Source organism: Anomaloglossus baeobatrachus, chromosome 1 (genome assembly GCF_048569485.1).
Source record: "Anomaloglossus baeobatrachus isolate aAnoBae1 chromosome 1, aAnoBae1.hap1, whole genome shotgun sequence".
NCBI classification, from domain to species: domain Eukaryota; kingdom Metazoa; phylum Chordata; class Amphibia; order Anura; family Aromobatidae; genus Anomaloglossus; species Anomaloglossus baeobatrachus.
The window spans coordinates 866,588,240-866,611,122 of NC_134353.1; the positions used below are offsets into that span (position 1 = coordinate 866,588,240).

General features: G+C 44.4%; 1 protein-coding gene across 2 annotated transcripts in view; it reads right to left on the bottom strand.

The window, feature by feature from the left end:
- The window catches only part of SREK1 (splicing regulatory glutamic acid and lysine rich protein 1), a 153,092-nt gene that overhangs the window by 126,123 nt on the left and 4,086 nt on the right, over positions 1-22,883 (bottom strand). For both annotated transcript variants that reach the window (XM_075326036.1, XM_075326028.1), the window contains exon 2: positions 10,217-10,350. In XM_075326036.1, coding sequence (XP_075182151.1) covers positions 10,217-10,350 — 134 coding nt within the window. The remainder of the gene's footprint in view (positions 1-10,216; positions 10,351-22,883) is intronic.

The following is a 22,883-nucleotide window of genomic DNA, read 5'->3' on the forward strand; positions in this document are numbered from 1 at the left end:
CACAGTGATGAAGCATACCCCAGTGTATACATATACCACGAGAAACACTGAAAATAGCTTCCCCTTGTACATGAAAAATAAAGAAATCACAATATACCTTGGAATGTAACTGGCTGAACTATTCTGTAACACAAAAAAGTTTGCTAATGTATACTGACCCATAAGGACCTTCTGTTAGCTCTGTATGATGTTCTAGGAGTACACTGCGCTCCAAATTATTATGCAGAATGGATTTAGGTTTCATAAAGATTAATTTTTTGTTTTCCCATAAACTCATGGATGGTCTTGTGTCTGAGGGATCTTTGGATCATTGGTTTGCCAGATGAGCCCAATTAATGGAAAGCTACTTGTTCCACATTATTATGCAGGCCACAGGTTTTAAGCAATATGGGAAAGAAAAAGGATCTCTGTTAGGCTAAGTTCACACTTCCGTTGTTTTGCATCAGTCACAATCCGTCGCCTTGAGGAATTACGGTATCCTGCAAAATATTTTGCAGGAATCCAGTTTTTCCCCATAGACTTCTATTAGTGACGGATTGCGACTGATGATGCTGCGTTGCATCGGCTGCGTCGCGGTCAGTTGTTTTTTAACTGACCGCCGGGTTGGAGCAACACAGCCTGTAACGTTTTTTGAGCAGCGCAATCCGTAGGATTTTGCTGCGCATGCTCTCTCTGGCTCCCTGCACCCGTAACCAGGATACACATCGGGTAACCAAGCAATGCGCTTTGGTTAGTTACCGGATATTTACACTGGTTACGGGTGCAGGGAGCCAGCGCTAAGTGGTGTACGCTGGTAACCAAGATAAATATCGGGTAACCAAGCAAAAAGTGCTTTGCTTATACCCGATATTTACCCTGGATACACTGTGCAAGGAGCCTGACACTTCCCCGCTCGGCTCCGCCCCCTCCCGCACTTAGCATGTACGCATACACGCATACACATACACACACACACACACACACACACACCTGTCCCCAGCCCTGCAGTCCCCGCGTCACTGACGTCCTCAGTGCCACGGCCCCGCTCGGCTCCACCCACCCTGATCTCCGCCCCCCTCGCGCTCCGTCCCCCGCACACAACGGAGTCCGACAAAGAATTCTGTTCTTTGTCATCCGTTGTACAGCGCATCAGTCACATGCGTCAATCAACCCATGTGACTGATGCAAAACAACGGAAATGTGAACTTAGCCTTCCCGAAAAGCATCAATGCTTTGGACAATGTATGAAAACATTTTACATTACACAGAAACGTCTGCCCGACCATCGTACTGTGAAGACATTTGTATCGATTTACAGCACAGATGGATTCATGCAGTTAAAGGCATAATAAGGAAGGTTTCTGCCAAACAAATTCATCGGAATACGAGAGCAGCTGCTTAAATATCATTACAAAGCCACAAACAGCTATTTGAGGTGGCAGTTGTACATAAACCTACTGCACAGCCACCCCTAAACATTGCTCACAAACAGAAACTGTTGCAATGGCCCAGATATACATGAAGACTAATTTTAAAACAGTTTTCTTTACTGGTGAGCGGACCCTGGATGGTGCAGATGGATGGAGCAGTGGATGGTCACCATCTCCCAACAAGGCTGCAATATCAGCATGGAGGTGGCAGAGTCGTGTTTTGGGCAAGAATCATTTGCATCGACCATTTAGGAAAATCAGAGAAAGATAGCATTTGCATAATAATTTGGAACGCGGTGTACATGTAACATGCCGGGAGTCCCATCCGGTGTAAGAGCCAAATATAGGCCAACATTTTGCATACAGGGCCTAAAAACCAAAAACTATGAAGATAATGTGGCCAAACACGCAGACTGTCAGACTTCCTCCAATTCAGACTATGACCTCCCATCTCAAGAACTGTACTAAAGAGTAACAGTCATTTTACATTTTACTTAACTCAATAATACACATGAAAATAAGAAACTGTGTAATATACCGTATTTTTCATTGTATAAGACGCAGCGGATTATAAGATGCACCCCACATTTGGAGAAAAAAAAAAGGTAGAAAAAAAAAATATGGGGTTCGTGTTATAATCCGGTGGTGTTTTATCAGGGAGAGAGGGCAGCAGTGGAGCAGGGGTCACAGGAGGCAGGGGCGGTATTGGAGTACTGCAATGCTGCCAGTGGTACGGGGGGGGGGGGATTCGGGGCAGATACTCACTGCAGGTGCTGCTTTGTGTGGGGCTGGTGACGCTGCTCTGCTCAGTTCCAGGGCTGGTGAAACGGCTCTGATCTGCACGGGAGGAGGTGAGTACCCGGACATTCTGAAGATGTTGCCTGTGAGGGCTTAAAATAATGGCGGCTGGAGTCAACGCATGCACAGATGAGAGCTTGAGCTGAGAGCTCCATCTGCGCACGCGCTGGATCTAGGCACAAATATTTGAAGCTCTGACCGCCGACATCTTCAGAATGACCGCCCGCCGCACAGAGCAGCTCCGCGCAGAGCAAAACAGAGCAGAGCAGCCCGTATAGAGCAGAGCCATGTCACCAGCCCCGCACAGAGCAGATCCGCGCCGCCCGATGTACAGAACAGCGCCGCACAGACCAGTGTGGGCAGCACACCGCATAATATTACCCCTGCCTCCTTTGACCCCTCTTCACCACCCCTGATAAACTACATTCGGATTTTAAGACGCACCCTTCATTTTCCTCCCATATTTTGAGGAAAAGTGTGTCTTATAATCTGAAAGATACAGTATTTTAGCAGATAAATTTGCTTCTTTGTCCTTCAGAACTGATAATTCCTTCTCAAAATACCAATTCATGGGCAAAATTTGTGTTAAGTGAATACAGATTTCTCCATTACTATCCCAGTAATGTGAAAATCTGATTTTACGGGATACTAATTTTACCCTGAATTGAGAGTAAAAAATTCAGAGAAGAAAGCAGCAGATTTGTATAATGAGATATATTACAAAGTTACTTATTTTCATGTGAACTATTCAATTTTTAATAAAAATTAAAATGACTGGTATTCTAAGCCTCAGACGTGCTCCCATGCAATCTTCAGTGTATTGCATTGTGAGCTCTGTCCAGAGCTCACCTAACAAGCCTAGAAAATGAAGTGGACATTTATAGAGCAGCTTCTAGTAGTGATTACTGTCAGGAGGTAAGCCAGAGAATATAACTCTGTGCAAGTTTAAAGGGTTTGCCCATTATCTGTTCTTGATGACCGATCATTCTTATATCAGATCTGTGGTTAGTTGATGCCCGGCACCTCCACCGCTCAGCCGTTATTAGCTCCAAGTGCGGACGGTTGCAAACAGCGTACAGAGCAGGAACAGCACAGCTCCTGGCCACTGTATAGAGGCAGCTGCCAGATACTGCACTTCAGCTTCTATTGAAGTGAATGGAAGCTGTGCTGCAGATGTAATATGTACAACTACACATTGTACAGTGCTGCGCTATTCCTGCTCCATACACTATGTACATTCGGCTGTCATCGGAGCTGATAACTGATGAATTATGGGGTCCCAGGGGTCGGACCTCAATATAACATCTGCTATATATATAAAAAAAAAAAAAGTCATCAATTAAGGCGGCGTTACACGCTACGATTGATCTGACGATCTCATTAGCGATGTGACACGCCCAGATCGTAGTTACGATTTGCCGAGATCGCTCATAGGTCGTTTATTAGCGGTCACACGTAACGATCTCACAAACGACACAACATCGTTCAGCGATATATTGTTTGACCATGGCAGTTGTGTGGATGTTGTTCGTCGTTGGCAGGGTGTCAAACGTACCAATATGTCTGCTGCGTTTCATACGACGAACAATATTTTGAAACTGAACGACGTGTCAACGATCAACGATTTTCAGCCTATTTGCGATCGTTCGGAGTCGCTCGTAGGTGTCCCACGCAACGACGTCGCTAACGATGACAGAAGTGCGTCACGAAAACCGTGACCCTGACGACAGATAGTCAGATAAATCATAGCGTGTAACGCCGCCTTAAGAATATAGTGGATGAACCCTTGAAAGAGAATCTGTCAGCAGATTTTTGCTCTCCCATCTGAGAGCAGCATAATGTAGAGACAGAGACTCTGATTCCAGCGATGTGTCACTTACTGAGCTGTTTGCTGTCATCTTGATAAAATCAGTGTTTCTCTGCTGCAAGACTTGCAGACTTGCAGTTATACAGAGCTCATGAATATGCTGGACTACCTGGCAGCACCCCAAGTAGTCCTCTAATGATAATCTACTGTGATTTTACTAAAATTACACCAAGCAGCCGAGTAAGTGACACATCGCTGGAATCAGGATCTCTGCCCCTACATCACGTTGCTCTCAGATTACATGGCAAAAACCCTTTAAGTGCCAAGTAAGCACAATTTATCTTTTTTATTGCTACTGCATGGACCTGAACAATAGTTCTTGCAAATAAAAGTAAACTAGAACTGTCTAATGCTGGAGATTTGTCAAATCTACTTTCACAGTTCCCCAAAGAAATTATCTGAAGTATTTCTATTAGCAACCTCTCCATTTTTTTCTTTGCATCAGTTTTGTGAAAGAGGACCAACCATCAGGATTTTCCCATATAAAGTAAAGCCAGTGCTATACTGGTGCTGGGATGCTGAATGTAAGCTTAGCCTTTGTTCTAAGATTGGATGTTTTATTTCAGAAATATGTGCAAGTAAAGTTCCAGCAATGCACTATTATTTGATTGATAAGTGCAACAGGAAGGGAATATGGGGGTCTGGTCTTGCTATCAATACCCGCCCCTATCTGTCAATGTGCCCCGGAATAATGTCTATGCCTGAGACAGGGGGAGGAAGGCAAGGCAGGCAGAAAGGGGCAGTAATAGATAGCAGCAGTAATAGATAGCAAGACCCAACCCACATATTCCCTTCCTGTTGCACCTGTCAATCAAATAGCAGTGCATTGCTGGAACTTTACTTGCATATACACTGGCTTTACCGTATTTTTCGGACCATAAGACGCACTTTTTTTCCCCCAAATGTTGGGGGAAAGTAGGGGGTGCGTCTTATGGTCTGAATATAGGGCTGCGGCCGGGAATGAGGGTGCTGCGGTGGAGCGGGTCATCGGCGGCACGAGCAGGCTGTGGCAGCGCCTGCCGTGACCACGTGGGCCCGCTCATTACATATGCACGCCCATCATCTTTCAGCGCTGAAGCCAGCGCTGACAGGTGGGCGGAATGATGTGCGGGGGGTGCGCACATATTAAACAGCCGGCCGTGATCACCCTTGGCAACTACAGCCTGGAGTGATCATGTGCGGCTGTATTCACTGCCCCCCGCGCATCATCATCAGCGCGGGGGGCAGTGAATCAGTATAATTAACCGACAACGATCCCTGCAGCACGCGATCACCTCCTGTCTGCTGGCCAGCTGATTGTGTAGCGAGTGGTGAGCACAGAGATGACGTCATCCTTGTGCGCGCTCTCCACGCACATCAGCCGGCAGACAGGAGGACATTGCGATGCTGCAGGGGAACGGCTCCACACAGGTCAGCGCCGGGTGCAGTGAATCAGTAGACTCACCCGTCACCGTTCCCCTGCAGCACCGCGATCTCCTGTCTGCCAGCCTGCAGATCTGTGTAGCGAGCGGTGAGCACAGTGATGACAAGATCGCTGTGCGCGCCGCTAGTCACGCAGGTCAGCTGACCGGCAGACAGCAGGACAAGTGATGCTGCAGGGAACAGTGAAGGCTCCACACAGGTCAGCAGTGCTGCTGCCCACAGACCGGGGGAGGAGCGATGTTGCATGGAGCGAGGAAAGGTGAGTATAAACGTTTATTTTTTGTGTGATACAGGATACATGCCATATAGCAGGATGGATGGGGGTATATAGCAGGATGGATAGGGGTATATAGCAGGATGGCAGTATATAGCAGGATGGGGGTATATAGCAAGATAAGGGCATATACCAGCATGGTAGTATATATCAGGATGGGGAGCATATAGCAGGATGGGGGTATATAAGCAGGATGCCAGTATATAGCTGGATAAGGGCATATACCAGGATGGGGTACATATACAAGGCAGGAGGATCATTACCAGGATGGGGTACCTTAGCAGAGAATTTGGAGACATTACCCCCATAACAGTGTAGGCAGCAGATCCTCGCCCCATAACAATGTGTCATGACCACATTTTTTGCTTAAAATTTTATTTTCCTATTTTCCTCCTCTAAAGCCAGGGTGCGTCTTATAGTCCGAAAAATACGGTACTTTATATATGAAAATCCTGCTGGTTGGTTCCCTTTAAATCTCCCTCGAGTCCTTGAGCCCTATAAATCTGACTTTTGGTGAAATAGATACTACTCTGCATATTCTTCATTGTGTGATGTTTAGAAAATGGATTATCTGTCGTGTCTTTCATCACCGGACATCGTTCCAGCTTAGACAAAACAATTACAATAACAAGACTAGAGAACATCATAACGGAGCAGACACTTCACGACGGAGCCTGTCAGGTCCGCAAACCAACTGCTTCTAATAAGCCTAATTTACCCCTGGAAATAGAATTCACTTTATCCCTTGGTCAGATGTCAGTGACTTTAAAAAAATAAATATAAAAAAAAAAATAAAGAAAATAAATAAAGAAAAAAGAAAAAAAAAAAAAAGAAAAAACAGCCATTAATTTTAGTAGCACATAATAGGGCAATATAATATTTAAAATGCAATGAAAATTAGAACTTTTTCGGTATTGTTAGTTACAGACCCAAGGAATGGCAGCATCAGGGGCTGCTCTATGATCATGATGTAGGGATATAGATAATTGTCTCTGGGCACACATCAGCAACATTATATTTGGGCTGTAAGCAGACACCCTCCACCTGCAGCCAAGGTCCTAAATCAGTATTTTAGGACTATAGTGAACACAAGGCCCCCATTTTTCTAAAATAGTTTAGTACGTCCATTAGAGCTGCAGACAAGCTCTTCCTTTAGGTCACATTTCTCATCTTACCATACCTTCTACATGGAAGCCATGACTGTATTGTATCTAAGCAGTAATGATACGGCACACACCAAATCTAATCTTACTGCCGTCTACAATACATGCCCCTAGTACATCACAAATGGGGGGTTGTAATCAGATTTCATCAACCCGGAGCAGAGAACTGTCTGCAAAGACTGGGAACTCGCTCTGATTGCTCCATGATGAGGGCCTAGAAAAACAAATATATATTTGTTCATGTTACACACACAAACCTAAATGTATTTTCTCGGTATTTTATGAAGTATTGGTGAAATGACGCATGGTTTTCTAAATATTTTAAAAATATGAATCCGAAAATTGTGATGTGCATTTGTATTCAGCCCCCCCTGTAGTCTGATAGCCATAAATAAAATCCTGAGGGACCAATTGCTTCCATAAGGCTAGTTTCACACTTGCGTTGGACGGGATCCGTAAGATTGCGTTGTGTGACGCATGCAACGGATGCATTGCATATAGTGGCACAACGGATGCTACGGATCGTAATAACGCAATCAGTTATAGATTTTTTTTTTTACTTTACACATCTGGGCATGCGCAGTTGTGTAAAGACGGATGCGTTAACGGAATCCGTCAAATGACGCATTCTAACGGAATCCGCCACCATAGGCGTCCATTATAAAAACAACGGACGCCAAACGGATTCCTGCAGGTTGGGGTTTTTTTGACACTCCTCCAAGCACAGAAAAACGCTACATGCAGCGTTCCATCCGCCCAACGCAGCGTCAAAATAACGACGCTGCGTCATCCAGCGGATGGAACGCAGACACTTGCGTTACAGTGCGTCGTCCATATAAGTCTATGGAGAATAGCGCAGTGCGTTAACAGACTGCGCTATTCTCCATAGTGAAGGAATGCGCTGAACACAAGTGTGAAAGTAGCCTAAGTCGTGTAATTTGTAAGATTAGTCTGTGTGTCATTTATTCTCAGTATAACTACAGCTGTCATGTGAAGGCCTCAGAGGTTTGTTTGAGAACTTTAGGGATCAAACAGCAGCATGAAAACCAAAGAACACACCAGACAGGTCAGGGATAAAGTTGTGGAGAAGAGTAAAGCAGGGTTAGGTAAAAAAAAATATCCCAAGCTCTGAATATCTCACGCGGTGCTGTTCAATAAATCATGAAAAAAATGGAAGTAGTATGGCACAACTGCAAACCTACCAAGACATCAATGCTGGAGAGGAGAACGGTATTAATGCTGCACTGATGCCAAAGGAATAGACTGTTGATTTTATGAACTCTTCTTTATTTTACAGGTCTAAGCGTTTCAGAGATTAAAGTCTCCATCAGGGAAAAAGGAGAAACAACAAATCAACAAGTTTAGTTGATTTTTTCCTTTGTCCTGATGAAGGAGACTTTGATCTCTGAAACGCATAGACCTATAAAATAAAGAATTCATAAAATCAACAGTCTATTCCTTCAACAGCAGCGTGGCATTAACCCTATTCTCCTCTACAGAATTGAAGTGTTAAACCACGTGGGGCTATGGCAGCCACCATTATCTCAGGCTTGCATAGGGATTGTGACTTAGGCTCACCTCACATCAGCGGTATTTTGTCGCAAAACCGGATCTGTCACATTTGCGTTTCAGTTCCATTTATTCCCAATGGAATCGCTACAAGATGCAGTCACATGCAGTTGTGTATGACGCACGCGACCGCATGGGACCACATCTTGCCGCGATTCCATTGGAAATGAATGGAACTGAAACATATTTATGACAGATCCGGTTTTGCGGCAAAATACCGCTGATGTGAGGTGAGCCTTACACAACCTCATGTACAATTCCCTATAATATCTGGTAAGACCCTATTTACACTTTTTATCCTCAGCTTTATTATTGAACCTATCAGGACATGGCCATCCTCCTAAATTGGCATCCCAAGCTAAATGAGGACTAAATAGAGCAGCAGCAATGCTCATGGTCAATCTTGAGGAGCTGTGGAGATTCACAGTTCGAGTGGGAGTATCTGTCCACAAGACATCTAATTAGTTGTATACTCCACAAATTCTGTACTTTATGCAACAGCGGCAAGAAGAAAGCCTTTTTTGGAAGCAAGCCATAAAAAGTCATGTTTGTAGTTTGCAAAACACCATGTAGGGGACATAGTTAGCATGTTGAAGCAGGTGCTCTGGTCAGATGAGAATGAAGTAGAACTTTCAGTGCTAAATGCAAAACGATATGTGTGGCTGAAAACTAACACTGCACATCACCTCAAAAACACCATCCCCACAGTCACACATGGTGGTGACAGCATCATGCTTTCAAGAGGCTTTTTTCCAGCAGGGACAGGGAGGCTGGTCAGAGTTGATGGGAAGATTGATGGAGTTAAATACAGGGCAGTCCTGGAGGAAAACCTGTTCGAGGCTGCAAAAGACTTGAGAAAGAATGTTCTACAAAGTGATGACTTGGGTGGGCTGAATACAAATGCACATCAGAATTTTCAGATTTATATTTTTAAAATATTTAGCAAACCATGTATCATTTCCTTTATACTTCACAAAATACTTGATACTTAGTGTTGGTATATCCCATAAAATTCCAATAAAATACATTTACGTTTGTGGGTGTAAAGTGAACAAAATTTTAAAAAGTTCATGGGATATGAATAATTTTCAAAGCACTGTAGATAGGCAGTTATTCATATCTCCCTGGTGGTTGCAGCTTGAGGGTAAAAGAGCATCAGATGGAAACCTCACTGTACAAAATCAGTTATTGGATTGGGGCCTAGTGAGCAGGGCTGCCATATTCAGAGGCTGTTTTAAAACAATCCCTTTAATTATGAGGATTAGTGTTGGATATACAAGAAACAAGAAATAAAGTGATGGGGACAAAGGTACATTAAAAAAACAACATCTAGGAGAGGAGGGGGAATTTCTACACACTGACTCCTTACAGATAATGCTATCAGTAGAGTATGAAGAATACAACCTAGCCGCTGTGCAATACCTAAAGGTCCAGTATTATGGTACTTCTACGTGTTATTTCCTACATAGCAGTAAACATGGAGGGTTTATTACAGTGGATACGTGACAGTAATATCGGCATGCATGTACAGGAGAACAAGCAAGACATTTCCGCTCAGTAGAAGATTCAGGCACCTTTCCAGGTACACATCTGGTAGCCTACATATGTATTTCTTTATCCATATACACATGACTGCGGCCATTGATCGGGAGATACACAATTATGGAATATTTTGCACATTGTGGTGATAAATCACATCAGCGTCAATACTCACCTTCTGCACATGGTACAACTATGAGGGCTCTGTCAATAAAAACCGTGTTGGTAAGATGCTGGGCCACTCCGACACTTGAAGGGTCACGAAACTTAATATAGCATACTTTGGAGGAAAACGCAAGGGGCGCATTGCTGGAAGACAAAAGGAGGAACAATTCATTTTATCCATGTGGCCTTTGTCAGGTGAAGTCCATACAAGCATAAAAATAGTCTGATTTTTATGTAGAAAGAAAAAAAAATGTTTTTCATCTGTATTGCCACCAACCAGCATGTCCTTTTTTTAACATCCATATGGCATCCGATTTTATATCAGCAGTGAAAAAAATGTCAAAAATAAATAGTTTCCTATTTTCCAATTACAACTGTGACAGTTTTGTCTGAAGGAAAGCGGCCGCTGACTTTTTTTCTTTACTACCTGTGTTTTGATTGAGGCGCGTCACAGGTGTATGGCCCTGCAGTATCTTCTCTGCAGCTTTTATCACCACGTCCTAAGACATGATATCATCAGGGGGCAGCTCTACAGTTACTACCACAGCTCCGGTCACCACCACCCCTGAGGACATCCTGATTCAGGAGGCACTGAGAAAAGCTGCAGAGAAGTGACGGCAGGGCCATACTCCTGTGACTTCACGTTTTAAGGCTACTTTACACACTGCGATATCGGTCCTGATATCGCTAGTGTGGGTACCCGCCCCCATCTGTTGCGCGACACGGGCAAATCGCTGCCCGTGCCGCACAACATCGCCCAGAGCCGTTACACATACTTACCTGTCCGGCGACGTCGCTGTGACCGGCGAACCGCCTCCTTTCTAAGGGGGCGGTCCGTGCGGCGTCACAGCGACGTCACTGAAACGTCACTGAACCGCCGCCCAATCGCAGCGGAGGGGCGGAGATGACCGGGACGTAACATCCCGCCCACCTCCTTCCTTCCGCATTGTGGCTGGGAGGCAGGTAAGGGGAGCTTCCTCGCTCCTGCGGCGTCACACGCAGCGATGTGTGCTGCCGCAGGAACGACGAACAACCTCGTTACTGCTGAAGTAACGATAATTGAGAATGGACCCCCATGTCGCCGATTAGGGATTTTGCACTGTTTTGCAACGATGCAAAATCGCTTATCGGTGTCACACGCCAACGGCATCGCTAATGCGGCCGGATGTGCGTCACAAAATCCGTGACCCCAACGACTCCGCATTAGCGATGTCGCAGCGTGTAAAGCCCGCTTTAGACTCTCCTGAAAAAATAAAATATAGGGATCATCTCTAAACGGAAAGTAGGAAATTAGAGATTAGGGCTTCAAAATAGATATTTATTTACAATAGGCTCTGGAGTCAGATTCTCAGGGAGATCTATGTCCGGCTCATAGATCTTAACAGCTCTTTAATATAAAGGAAAAGGTGAATATCTCTGGAATAAGACAGCAGATCACAGATATCAAGGTATAATTTTATTCAGACACCTGAGGAAGGAGTCAGTTCACCATGTAACGCGGAGTGTCCTTTATTCCCACTGTCATTTTACTTATTACTAATAAACTATTTTTCCCCAGCCTCATTGTCATTGACTATCATTTTGATCAGCAGCGCACCATACACCGCAAATTGTCATCCTTTTCCACCAATTATCTGCACCCACTACACAGTGGGTGAGCGGTGGTGCTACAGTGATCAGATTGGCATACATGTGGCCACTTTAAACGCCTGATACTCAGTGGAGTTCATACATACAGCCTCTTGCAGCACCTACTAACCTAGAGGTTAATTGAAGTGGGGTCACCCAGCTCTGACCACTGGACAATCTACAAGCAGCTCTTCGTACCCCTCGGGTGATGGCAGTAACCTTCTTCCACGGAGAAGATCCTTCATCCACTGATATAAGCTTCAAACAGTGTTGTGCCTGCTGCGCAACACATCCAGGTGAGTGAACCCCAATATTATAACTAAAGCAAGCAAGTATATACAATTTTTAATTAAAAAAAATCTTTATTAATAAATTTTTGGTTAAAAAAATGAATCGAATGGAACCATCCAGATGACGGATGGAATAAATACACATGGGGGACACGGCACCTGTGGTGAAGTAATCACACCACCATATACCAAAAGGATAGTAAAAGAAGGTTACTAAATGTATGCTTAGCAATAAAGCCCACAGCCTATATATTAAAATATATGTAAATCAAATGTAAAGTTACTATGTATAGAGACAGTGAGGTTAAAGATGCAAAGCAAACAGCATAGTACCAACAAGTAGTATATCCAAAACAAGGAATCGGTACAGCAGCCCCCACGAACACTGGACGAAGCACGGTAGCTGCGAAACGCGCGTCAGTGTTCGTGGGGGCCGCTGTACCGATACCTTGTTTTGGATATACTACTTGTTGGTAATATGCTGTATGCTTTGCATCTTTAACCTCACTGTCTCTATACATAGTAACTTTACATTTGATTTACATGTACTTTATTATATAGGCTGTGGGCTTTATTGCTAAGCATACATTTAGTAACCTTCTTTTACTATCCTTTTGGTATATGGTGGTGTGATTACTTCACCACAGGTGCCGTGTCCCCCATGTGTATTTATTCCATCCGTCATCTGGATGGTTCCATTCGATTCATTTTTTTAACCAAAAATGTATTAATAAAGATTTTTTTTAATTAAAAATTGTATATACTTGCTTGCTTTAGTTATAATATTGGTGTTCATATTATGTAGTAAGCCTTTTGATGATATTGTGGTATTGGCGTTACATCGAGGTGAGTGCATCACACCCCTATACCTTTTCTCAGATCTCTCAGGGGTTTACACAAGAGCGCCCCTCTCTTCTCTTTGGTGTGATTTCTGTGGAAGAGCTTTGGCTGTCATTTTACTGGTAATGGGAGCTCTGGGTACCACTACTGTGGGGGGCAGGAGCTGGATGTGGCTTGTGACCCCTCTCTGAGCAGAATGTGGCTCTCATAATCAGAAAGGTTGGGGACCACTATTATATACGAACACCTTTTGTCTAGTGAGAATTTAAATATAGTTCTCATATTTTGGTCAGTAATGCCTTTGCACTATATCATATTTCCTCATTTTTAAGTTCTCATCCACTTTTTATTATATATATATGTATGTTTTTATAATGTGAACAAATACAAATTATTGTTTTAGTGAATGTGTAGTCACATATGTAGGTTTTGTCTTATCCAAAATATAGTAGGCAAGAATGCATGCTACCATACATCTTCATACATTCAGACCATATGAAAAAATGATCATCTGAACAACTCTAGTGAATAATAGTGGTCCGAGGGCTGTCCGTGTGGTCTTAAAAACAAAGCAAAATAATGCATGTTCACTCACTATCTGCAGGCTGTCTCTGATGGCACAAGTCTCCATCTGCTGAAGCAGTCCGACATAGCTCCTGCAGAGAAAGCGAGTGCTGTGAAAGCCAAAAATAAACACTTATTACCGTATTTTTCGGACTATAAGACGCACCTGACCATAAGACGCACCCTGGTTTTAGAGGAGGAAAATAGGAAAATAAAATTTTAACCAAAAAATATGGTCATGACACTGTTATGGGGCGAGGATCTGCTGCTGACACTGTTATGGGGGTAATGTCCCCAAATTCTCTACTAAGGTACCCCATTCTAATAAGGATCCTCCTGCCTTGTATATGATCCTGCTCATATACCCCCCCCATCCTGCTAATAATATACCCCCCATCCATCCTGCTAATAATATACCTTCCATCCATCCTGCTCATGATATGCCCCCATCCATCCTGCTCATGATATGCCCCCATCCATCCTGCTCATGATATGCCCCCATCCATCCTGCTCATGATATGCCCCCATCCATCCTGCTCATGATATGCCCCCATCCATCCTGCTCATGATATGCCCCCATCCATCCTGCTCATGATATGCCCCCATCCATCCTGCTCATGATATGAACCCATCCATCCTGCTCATGTTATACCCCCATCCATCCTGCTCATGATATGCCCCCATCCATCCTGCTCATGATATGCCCCCATCCATCCTGCTCATGAAATGCCCCCATCCATCCTGCTCATGGTATGCCCCCATCCATCCTGCTCATGAAATGCCCCCATCCATCCTGCTCATGAAATGCCCCCATCCATCCTGCTCATGAAATGCCCCCATCCATCCTGCTCATGATATACCCCCATCCATCCTGCTCATGAAATGCCCCCATCCATCCTGCTCATGAAATGCCCCCATCCATCCTGCTCATGATATGCCCCCATCCATCCTGCTCATGAAATGCCCCCATCCATCCTGCTCATGAAATGCCCCCATCCATCCTGCTCATGATATACCCCCATCCATCCTGCTCATGAAATGCCCCCATCCATCCTGCTCATGAAATGCCCCCATCCATCCTGCTCATGAAATGCCCCCATCCATCCTGCTCATGAAATGCCCCCATCCATCCTGCTCATGAAATGCCCCCATCCATCCTGCTCATGATATACCCCCATCCATCCTGCTCATGATATACCCCCATCCTGGTAAATGGCGTGTATCCTGTGGCACAGGAAAAAAAAATAAACGTTTATACTTACCCTTCCTCACTCCCTGAAGCACCGATCTCTGTCTCAGCTGCAGCGCCGCTGTGTGGAGCCGTCACCGTTGTCTGCAGCATCGCTTCTTCCTGTCTGTGCCGGCGGTCAGCTGATCTGGACACTAGCGGCGCGCACCGCGATAACGTCATCGCTGTGCGCGCCGCTAGTATCCACCAGCTAGTGTCCAGATCAGCTGACCGCCGGCACAGACAGGAAGACGCGATGCTGCAGGGGGGCGGCTCCACACACGGTGACGGGTGAGTACACTGATTCACTGCACCCCGCGCTGATAATGATGCACGGGGGGCAGTGAATACAGCCGCACATGATCACTCCAGGCTGTAGTTGCCAGGGGTGATCACGGCCGGCTGCTAATTATGCACACACCCCCCCTTCCCGCCCATCACCCCGCCCACCTGTCAGCGCCGGTTTCGCTGAGAGATGATGGGCGGGAGGATGGGCGTGCATATGTAATGAGCGGGCCCACGTGGTCACGGCAGGCTGCTACAGCCTGCTCGTGCCGCCGATGACCCGCTCCACCGCGGCACCCTCATTCCCCGCACCCGCAACCTTATAGTCAGACCATAAGACGCACCCCCCACTTTCCCCCAACATTTGGGGGGAAAAAGTGCGTCTTATGGTCCGAAAAATACGGTACATACTGGCAAAATATCAACATTTTATGTATGAAGAACACAGCGTGCAGACAACCAAATACCTGACCGGTGGAGATATTACTGGACGGACATCACTATCACCTCATTACTGAACATTTCAGCACTGTCTGGGGCAAGACTTGAGAGGGGTCATACATACCGTAATCAAACAGCACTAGTTGGATTTAATAAAAAAAAACAAACAAATGTGGCACTTCTGTTCTGGGCCAAGGACACAAAACAGATGACTGACACAAACGTGTGAATGGCTGTGCCATTAGGACAACCTGCGGCATCTAGAAGAGCAAATGGAAGTCCTACTTGGGTATCTGCCACTCGGCACCCCATCTATTAGCTTGTCTATGTCCTAGGGGTATGTGCCCACAATCAGTGTTCAGGGCGCTGCAGTCTCTCGCTGTGGTCTCTCTGCGGAAAACGCTTGTGACTCCACAGCAAACAATTGACAGGCTGCGGCTCGGGAAGCCACGCTGCAGGTCAGTTTTCGCTGCAGGCAGTACATGCACAGTAGGCATGGGATTTCTAGAAATCCCATCCAAAGTGATTGTTCTGTACAACGCAACAGTTTTCGACGCAGCTGAAACACTGATTGTGGGCGCGCAGCCTACCAGTGCATGTGGCTGCCATAATGGTAACAGTGGCCACTTGGCATCCATCTGTACTAGTCACACCACTGTGAATGGCCCCTTTCATAAAACAATAGCTGTGTATCCCTCAGAATAACCTGAGCTTTACGCCTTGATAACATAATCATGTTCTACTTATTAAAATACTGTCCTCTTGGTTTTGTCATAGGGAACTGGTCACCTCAGAAAATGTGAGCAGTGTTGTGAGCGAGGACCGTAGCCGCTCCGTGCATGCCCCAATGACTAAACGCTGGCGGAAATACGTTCATTTTCTTCCCGTAGCTGCACTTTGAGTACGGCAGCCAGAAAGCATTGTAAAGCTATTTACTGGCAAAATAACCCTATATCTGCAAATAAATAGCGTTTTCCGAGGGGACGGGTTCTCTTTAAAGCCTTTCATACCATAGGCTAACAAATTATTTTTCTAGCTTATGAAACGAAAAGAGGAGGAATCAAGATGATTTAAAAAAAAAACAAAAAAAAAACAACAACCATGTTTTATACATATACAGAGTGGGCCACGAACACAAGACCCTTTTCTCAGTGCGGTTTGTACTGGATGCCGCTCACTTCATTCTCATTCGGAACGGTTTGAGTTACTCAGGGAGCGCAGCTTTTATTTTAACAGATCAAAGTAAGAAGGAATGAAGCCCATTGTGTCATTACCTGCCAGTTATGCGGTTATCTATTGTTGTGTGGGTGTCCACCATGCCGGATTGTGACAGAGAAAAGCTATAGTGGGGAAAATAAATATTTGATACCAATTTTGCCAGATTTCCCACCTGCAAAGAATAGAGAGATCTGTAATTTGTATTGTAGGTAGACTTCAACTGTGACAGGCAGATTAAATTAAAAAAAATCCAGAAAAATCACAATTTATGATTTTTAAATAGTTAAAGGGAACCTGTCAGGTGCAATATGCACCAAGAACCACGAGCAGTTCTGGTTGCATAGTGTTAATCCCTGCCTAACTGTCCCTGTATACACTAGCATAGATAAAGAGAGCTTTAGAAAAAGTATTTCTAAAGATCTTTTACCGCATGCTAATGAACGAGGGCAGTAGTCCCCTGTCGTTAGTTCCCTATCCAGTCGCCCCCAATAGCATGTTAGTACACCTCTGTGGACGTGCTAACATGCTAATGAATGCGCAGCGTCACAGGATGATCTCACTCAGCTCTCCGCCGCCCTTTCGTCCGACGCTGGATTTCGGCTCAGTGCACATGACCCCGGAGTTTGGGTCATGCACACTACTTCAGTTTGAAGCCAGGACGTGTACACCCGGCTTCGTAGTGCGCATGACCCAAACTCCGAGATCATGCGCACTGAGCAAAAAATCCCCCGTCAGACATTTCCTGCAGCTCATGACCAAGTCTGCACACTGCAGCAGGGATTTTGGCCCAATACTCTATACAGATCTTCTCCAGATCTTTCAGGTTTCGGGGCTGTCACTGGGCAACATTGAGATTCAGCTCCTCCAAAGAATTTCTATTTGGTTCAGGTCTGGAGATTCGCTAGACCCCTCCAGGACCTTGAAATGTTTCTTACAGAGCCACTCCTAAATTGCCCTGGCAGTGTGTTTGGGTTATTGTCATGCCATGACCCATCTTCAATGTTCTTACTGAGGGAGGAGGTTATTGGCCAAAATCTCGTGATACATGACGCCATCCATCCTCCCTTCAATATGGTGCAGTCGTCCTTTCCCCTTTGCAAAAAAGCACCCACAAAGTATGATGTTTCCACCCCCATGCTTCACGGTGTTCTTGGATTTCTACTCATCTTTCTTCCTCTTCCAAACAAGACGAGTGGTGTTTATACCAAAAAATTCTATTTTGGTCTCATCTGACCACATGACCTTTTCCCATGGCTCTTCTGGATCATCCAGATAGTCAATAGCGAACTTCAACCAGGAGAGTACATGTGCTGTAGGGAACTTGCCCTGCAGGATTTTAATCCATGACGGTGTAGTGCATTACTAATGGTAATCTTTGAGACTGTGATGTCTTGAGGTCATTGACCAGGTCCTCCCATGTAGTTCTGGGCTTACACCTAAATCATTCTTACACCACAAGGCGAGATCTTGCATGGAGCCCCGGACTGCGTAAGATTGGCAGTCATCTTGTGCCTTTCATTTTCTAATAGTTGCTCCAACAGCTGATGCCTTCTCACCAAGCTGCTTGCCTATTGTCCTTTAGCCCATCACAGCCTTGCGCAGGTCTACAATTTTGTCCCAGTGTCCTTAAACAGCTCTTTAGTATTGGCCATGGTGGAGAGGTTGGAGAGTGATTGTGTGGACAGGTGTCTTTTATAACGTAATGAGTTCAAACAGGTGCAATTAATACAGGTAATGAGTGCAAAGTAGGGGGATTCTTAAATAAATAAACAAAAAACAGGTCTGTGAGAGCCAGAATCTTGCTGCTTTGTAGGTCATAAAATACTTATTTCATGCAATAAAATGCTAATTACAGTGGAACCTCGGTTTACGAGTAACTTGGTGTGCGAGTATTTCGATATACGAGCAAAGCTTGCTGTAAATTTGTAACTCCATTTACGAGCAAGCTTTGCTGTACGAACAAATACTCACCGCACACACTTCCGATTCCGTACTTTCACCACGCTCTGACCCACTCTTGCAGTCCGCACAAAGACACACACATATTATGCTCACCTTACCTTCCATTCCATCGCCGGCCTCCCGGTTCTGTAGTTCGCCGGTACAGGATGTGTATCGGGTAACCATCGCGACGATGGAGGAACTTCCGCTGCCAGCCGCTTCTCAAAGGCAGCGCGCTGGCCAATCAGAGGCAAGCGGATCCTGCCTTTGACGTCAGCGTTCTGACAGCGGAAGCTCCGACATCGGTCGCGATGGTTACCCGATTCAGATCCTGTAGCGGCGGACTACAAGAATCGGGAGGCCGGTGAGGGAACGAAAGGTAAGGTGAGCATAATATGCATGTTTGTACATGTTTGTGTGTGTGTGGAATGGCACAATAGGGGACCAGGATGGGACATTGAACAAGTTGTGGAACGAATTGTCTGAGCGTGCATTATTTCCTATGGGACATTTTGCTTTGCTAGACGAGTTTTTACAAGCACACTCCCAGAACGGATTGTTCTCGTAAACCAAGGTTGCACTGTATGTAAAAATCATACAATGTGATTTTCTGGAATTTTTGGAGGGATTCTGTCTGTCACAGTTGAAGTCTACCTATGATAAAAATTACAGACCTCTCCATTCATTGTAGGTTGGAAAACTTGTAAAATCAGCAGTGTATCAAATAATTATTTTCCCCACTGTGTGTACACGCTTGGCTTTTTCACAAAAACAAACAATTGTTCCCTGGCCAGCAAAAAACAGTCTACATGGTGTGATGACATAACACATAATCCACGGGGAATGCAAAAAAACAACCTTGTGTTCCAACACTCACCATTGATGCAGACATCTGGGTCAGTATTGTGAGAAGCTAGAGAAAAACGATGCAAAAATTCTCAGCAGAACAAGAATGAGTATTGAAAAGTGAGCGGTGCATTGTAACACAATACATCACGTCTGGTGAAATGCAGTCCTATCTAACGGGCTGTGATAAGTAGCAGAACAGATACTGATACACAGAAAATAAGTGAGGTCCTGTTTTTCACAGGACGTACATCTTATAGGGGTTGTCCAGGTTTGGCACGAAAGTCTGCAGTCACTATGTGACTGCAGACTTGTGAATCCGAACGTTGTGCATAGCGCACACCGTCAGGATTCTCGGATACGATATGCAGACTTCCACCCACATTACAGTGACTGGCTTAGCCTTGCTCAATTCACTGTTATTGATCTAGTCAGAATGAGGTCAGGAGTACGCATATCACACACCTGCAGTCACAAGACAGCCAGATCCCGGCGCCGGAGAATCAAGACGCCATGCTGTGTGGATTCACAAGTCTGCAGTCACAGACTGGGTGCACTTTTGTGCCAAACCTGGACAATCCAATTAATCAATGTTATTTCACGTAAGTGCTGCAATCAGCAGTTGCTGACTGTCTGCAGCTCCTCAATATTCTGGCAGAGTGCACGTCTTCTCTATGCCGAATAACAGAATGCTACCTGCCTGACTACATGGCTGGGTTTCCTCCTTTGTGATGCATTGTCAGCCTTTACTGCAGCTTACTTCAGTTGTTGCTTGTTTGTGGGTCTGTTTTAATTTTAGTCTTAAGCATATGAACTGCTGCCCGATGGGGTTGACATCTGGTAATTGACTCGCCCATTGCAGAATATTCCCCTTCTTTGCCTTAAAAACTCCTGGGTTACTTTCGCAGTATGTTTTGGGTCATTGTCCATCTGTACTGTGATGCACAATACAATATTAGGTTGACTGAGCGGAAAGTATCTCCCTGTACACTTCAGAATTCATCCGGGTGCGTCTGTCTTCAGTCACATCATCAATAAACACTATTGACACAGAGCCATTATAAGCCATGCATGCCCGGCCATCACACTGCCTCCCCAATGTGTGGCATGTGTTGTGCTTTGGATCAGGAGCCGCTCCAAACATTCTAAAACTTTATTACCATAATTTTGGTACAGGTTGATCTTAGTTTCATCTGTCCTCTGCTGCTTTTCCAGAACTGGGTGACTTCTTTAGATTTTTATTCTTTTTTTTGCAAAGTCTAGTCTGGCCTATTTTTAAGGCTGATTAGTGGTTTTCACCTTCTGGTGAACGCACTTGTATTTGCTCTCATGCAGTCTTCTCTTACTGTAGACTTAGATACTGAAACACCTACATCCTGGAGAGTGTTCTTCACTTGCGTGGATGTTGTGAAGGGTTTTTTCTTCACCATGGAAAGGATTCTGCAATCATCCACCCCTGTTGTCTTTCATGGACGTCCAGGCCTTTTTGAGTTCCCAAGCTCTCCAGTGCGCTCTATTTCATGCAGAACATACCAAAATACTGATTTCACCACTCCTTACATTTCTGCTATCTCTCTGATGGATTTCTTTTTTTTCAGTCTAATTTTCTGTTTCTCTTCCATTTAGAGATCATTTGACCGCATGTTTGAAGTTCACAGCAACAGCTTCCAAATGCAAATGCCACACCTGGAATCAGCTCCAGACCTTTTACCTACTTAATTGATGAAGGATTAATGAGGGAATAGCCCATGCAGCTCATTAAAGAGCTTTTGAGATAATTGTCCAATTTTTTTGGTTCCTTGTAAAAGAGGCATCTACATATTAACGAACTGTAATTCCTAAACCCTCACTCCTATTAGAATGTTAATACCCTCAAATTATAACTGAGAGTCTGCACTTTAAGCCTATATTGATTATATAGCCATCTTGAATATACTTTGGTAAACAACTAAAATGCCAGAACGTCTGTCACTGTCCAAATATTTTAGTAGACATGTTGGACATTGGTAGCTTACAACTTTGTGGTTATCAGTTTGGGGAAGGCCCTTCTCTGTTCCGCAAGACTATTCCCAGTGCTCAAGGTCCATAAAAACATGGATTCAAAATTTTAGTGTGCATGAACATTACCGACCGCACAGAGCCCGGACCTCAACCCCATTGAACCAGAACAGCGATTATGAGCCTAGTCCTCTCGTCCAACATCCATGTCTGACCTCACAAACGATCTGGATGAATGAACAAAAAGTGCAAGCTGTTAGATCTGCAAGGTGAGGATCAGCCCAAAATATTAACCCCTTCTGGACATATGATGTACCCAGTACATCATGGTCGGATAGGGGTTCCCACTCGATAACATACTGGGTATGTCATGGTGATCGTGGGGCTCTCACAACCAGGAGTGGTCCCCACACATGCTCTGGGTGTTTAACCCCTAAATGTTGCAATCAATAGCGATGGAAGAGGGAGTTCGTTTGCACTCCCATGCGACCGGGACCCACGAGATGTGATCACGGGGGCCCACTCGGTGTTGTCATGACAACCTCCGGATCACCCGCCTTCGGTATCATTCCAGAGGCATGATCTCAGAAGCTTCTGTCAATGTAAAACTGATAGCTATAACCCATTGCAATGCTGGTGCACTGCAATGGATTAGAACAGTGTTCAATGTACTAAAAGTTAATGTCCCAGAGAGGGACTAAGTATAAAAAAAAAATTGTAGAAATTAAAAAAATATATCAAAATAAAGAGTAAAAAAAAAATATTATACCAATACGTATATTTATGGAACAAAATAAACAAAATGTATACATTTGGTATTGCTGTATTCGGAACGACTAGAGCTATAAAACTGTAACCCTAGGTAACCCTGTCAGTGAAGACAATTTAAAAAAAAATATATATAGCAAAAATACTATGCTTTCTCATTAAAATCGACAAAAAAATGTAATAAAACACGATTAAAAAGTTGCATGTAAATAAAAATGGTATCACTGAAAACATCATCTTGTCCTGCAAAAAATAACCCACCATACAGCTCCATCAGCAAAAAAATAAAAATGCTATAGCTCTCAGAATACAGCAATGCAAAAACAATTATTTTTTCTGTAAAATAGGTTTTATGGTGTAAAAGTGGCAAAACATAAAAAGACAATATAAAGGTGGTATCGCTGTTATCATGCGGACCTGAAGACTAAAGCTGTCTTATCACTATTATGATACGGTAAACGGCGTAAAAAAAAAAAAAATCAATTCTGAACTGTTGTTTCTTCATGCTTCCGGATCACAAAAAAAATGGAATAGAAAGCAATATGAAAATATAATGTGGCTCAAAATAGTACCAATAAAAACTCCAATCCTGTTGATTTGTTGTTTTTTTCTGCTTCCCAAAGATCACA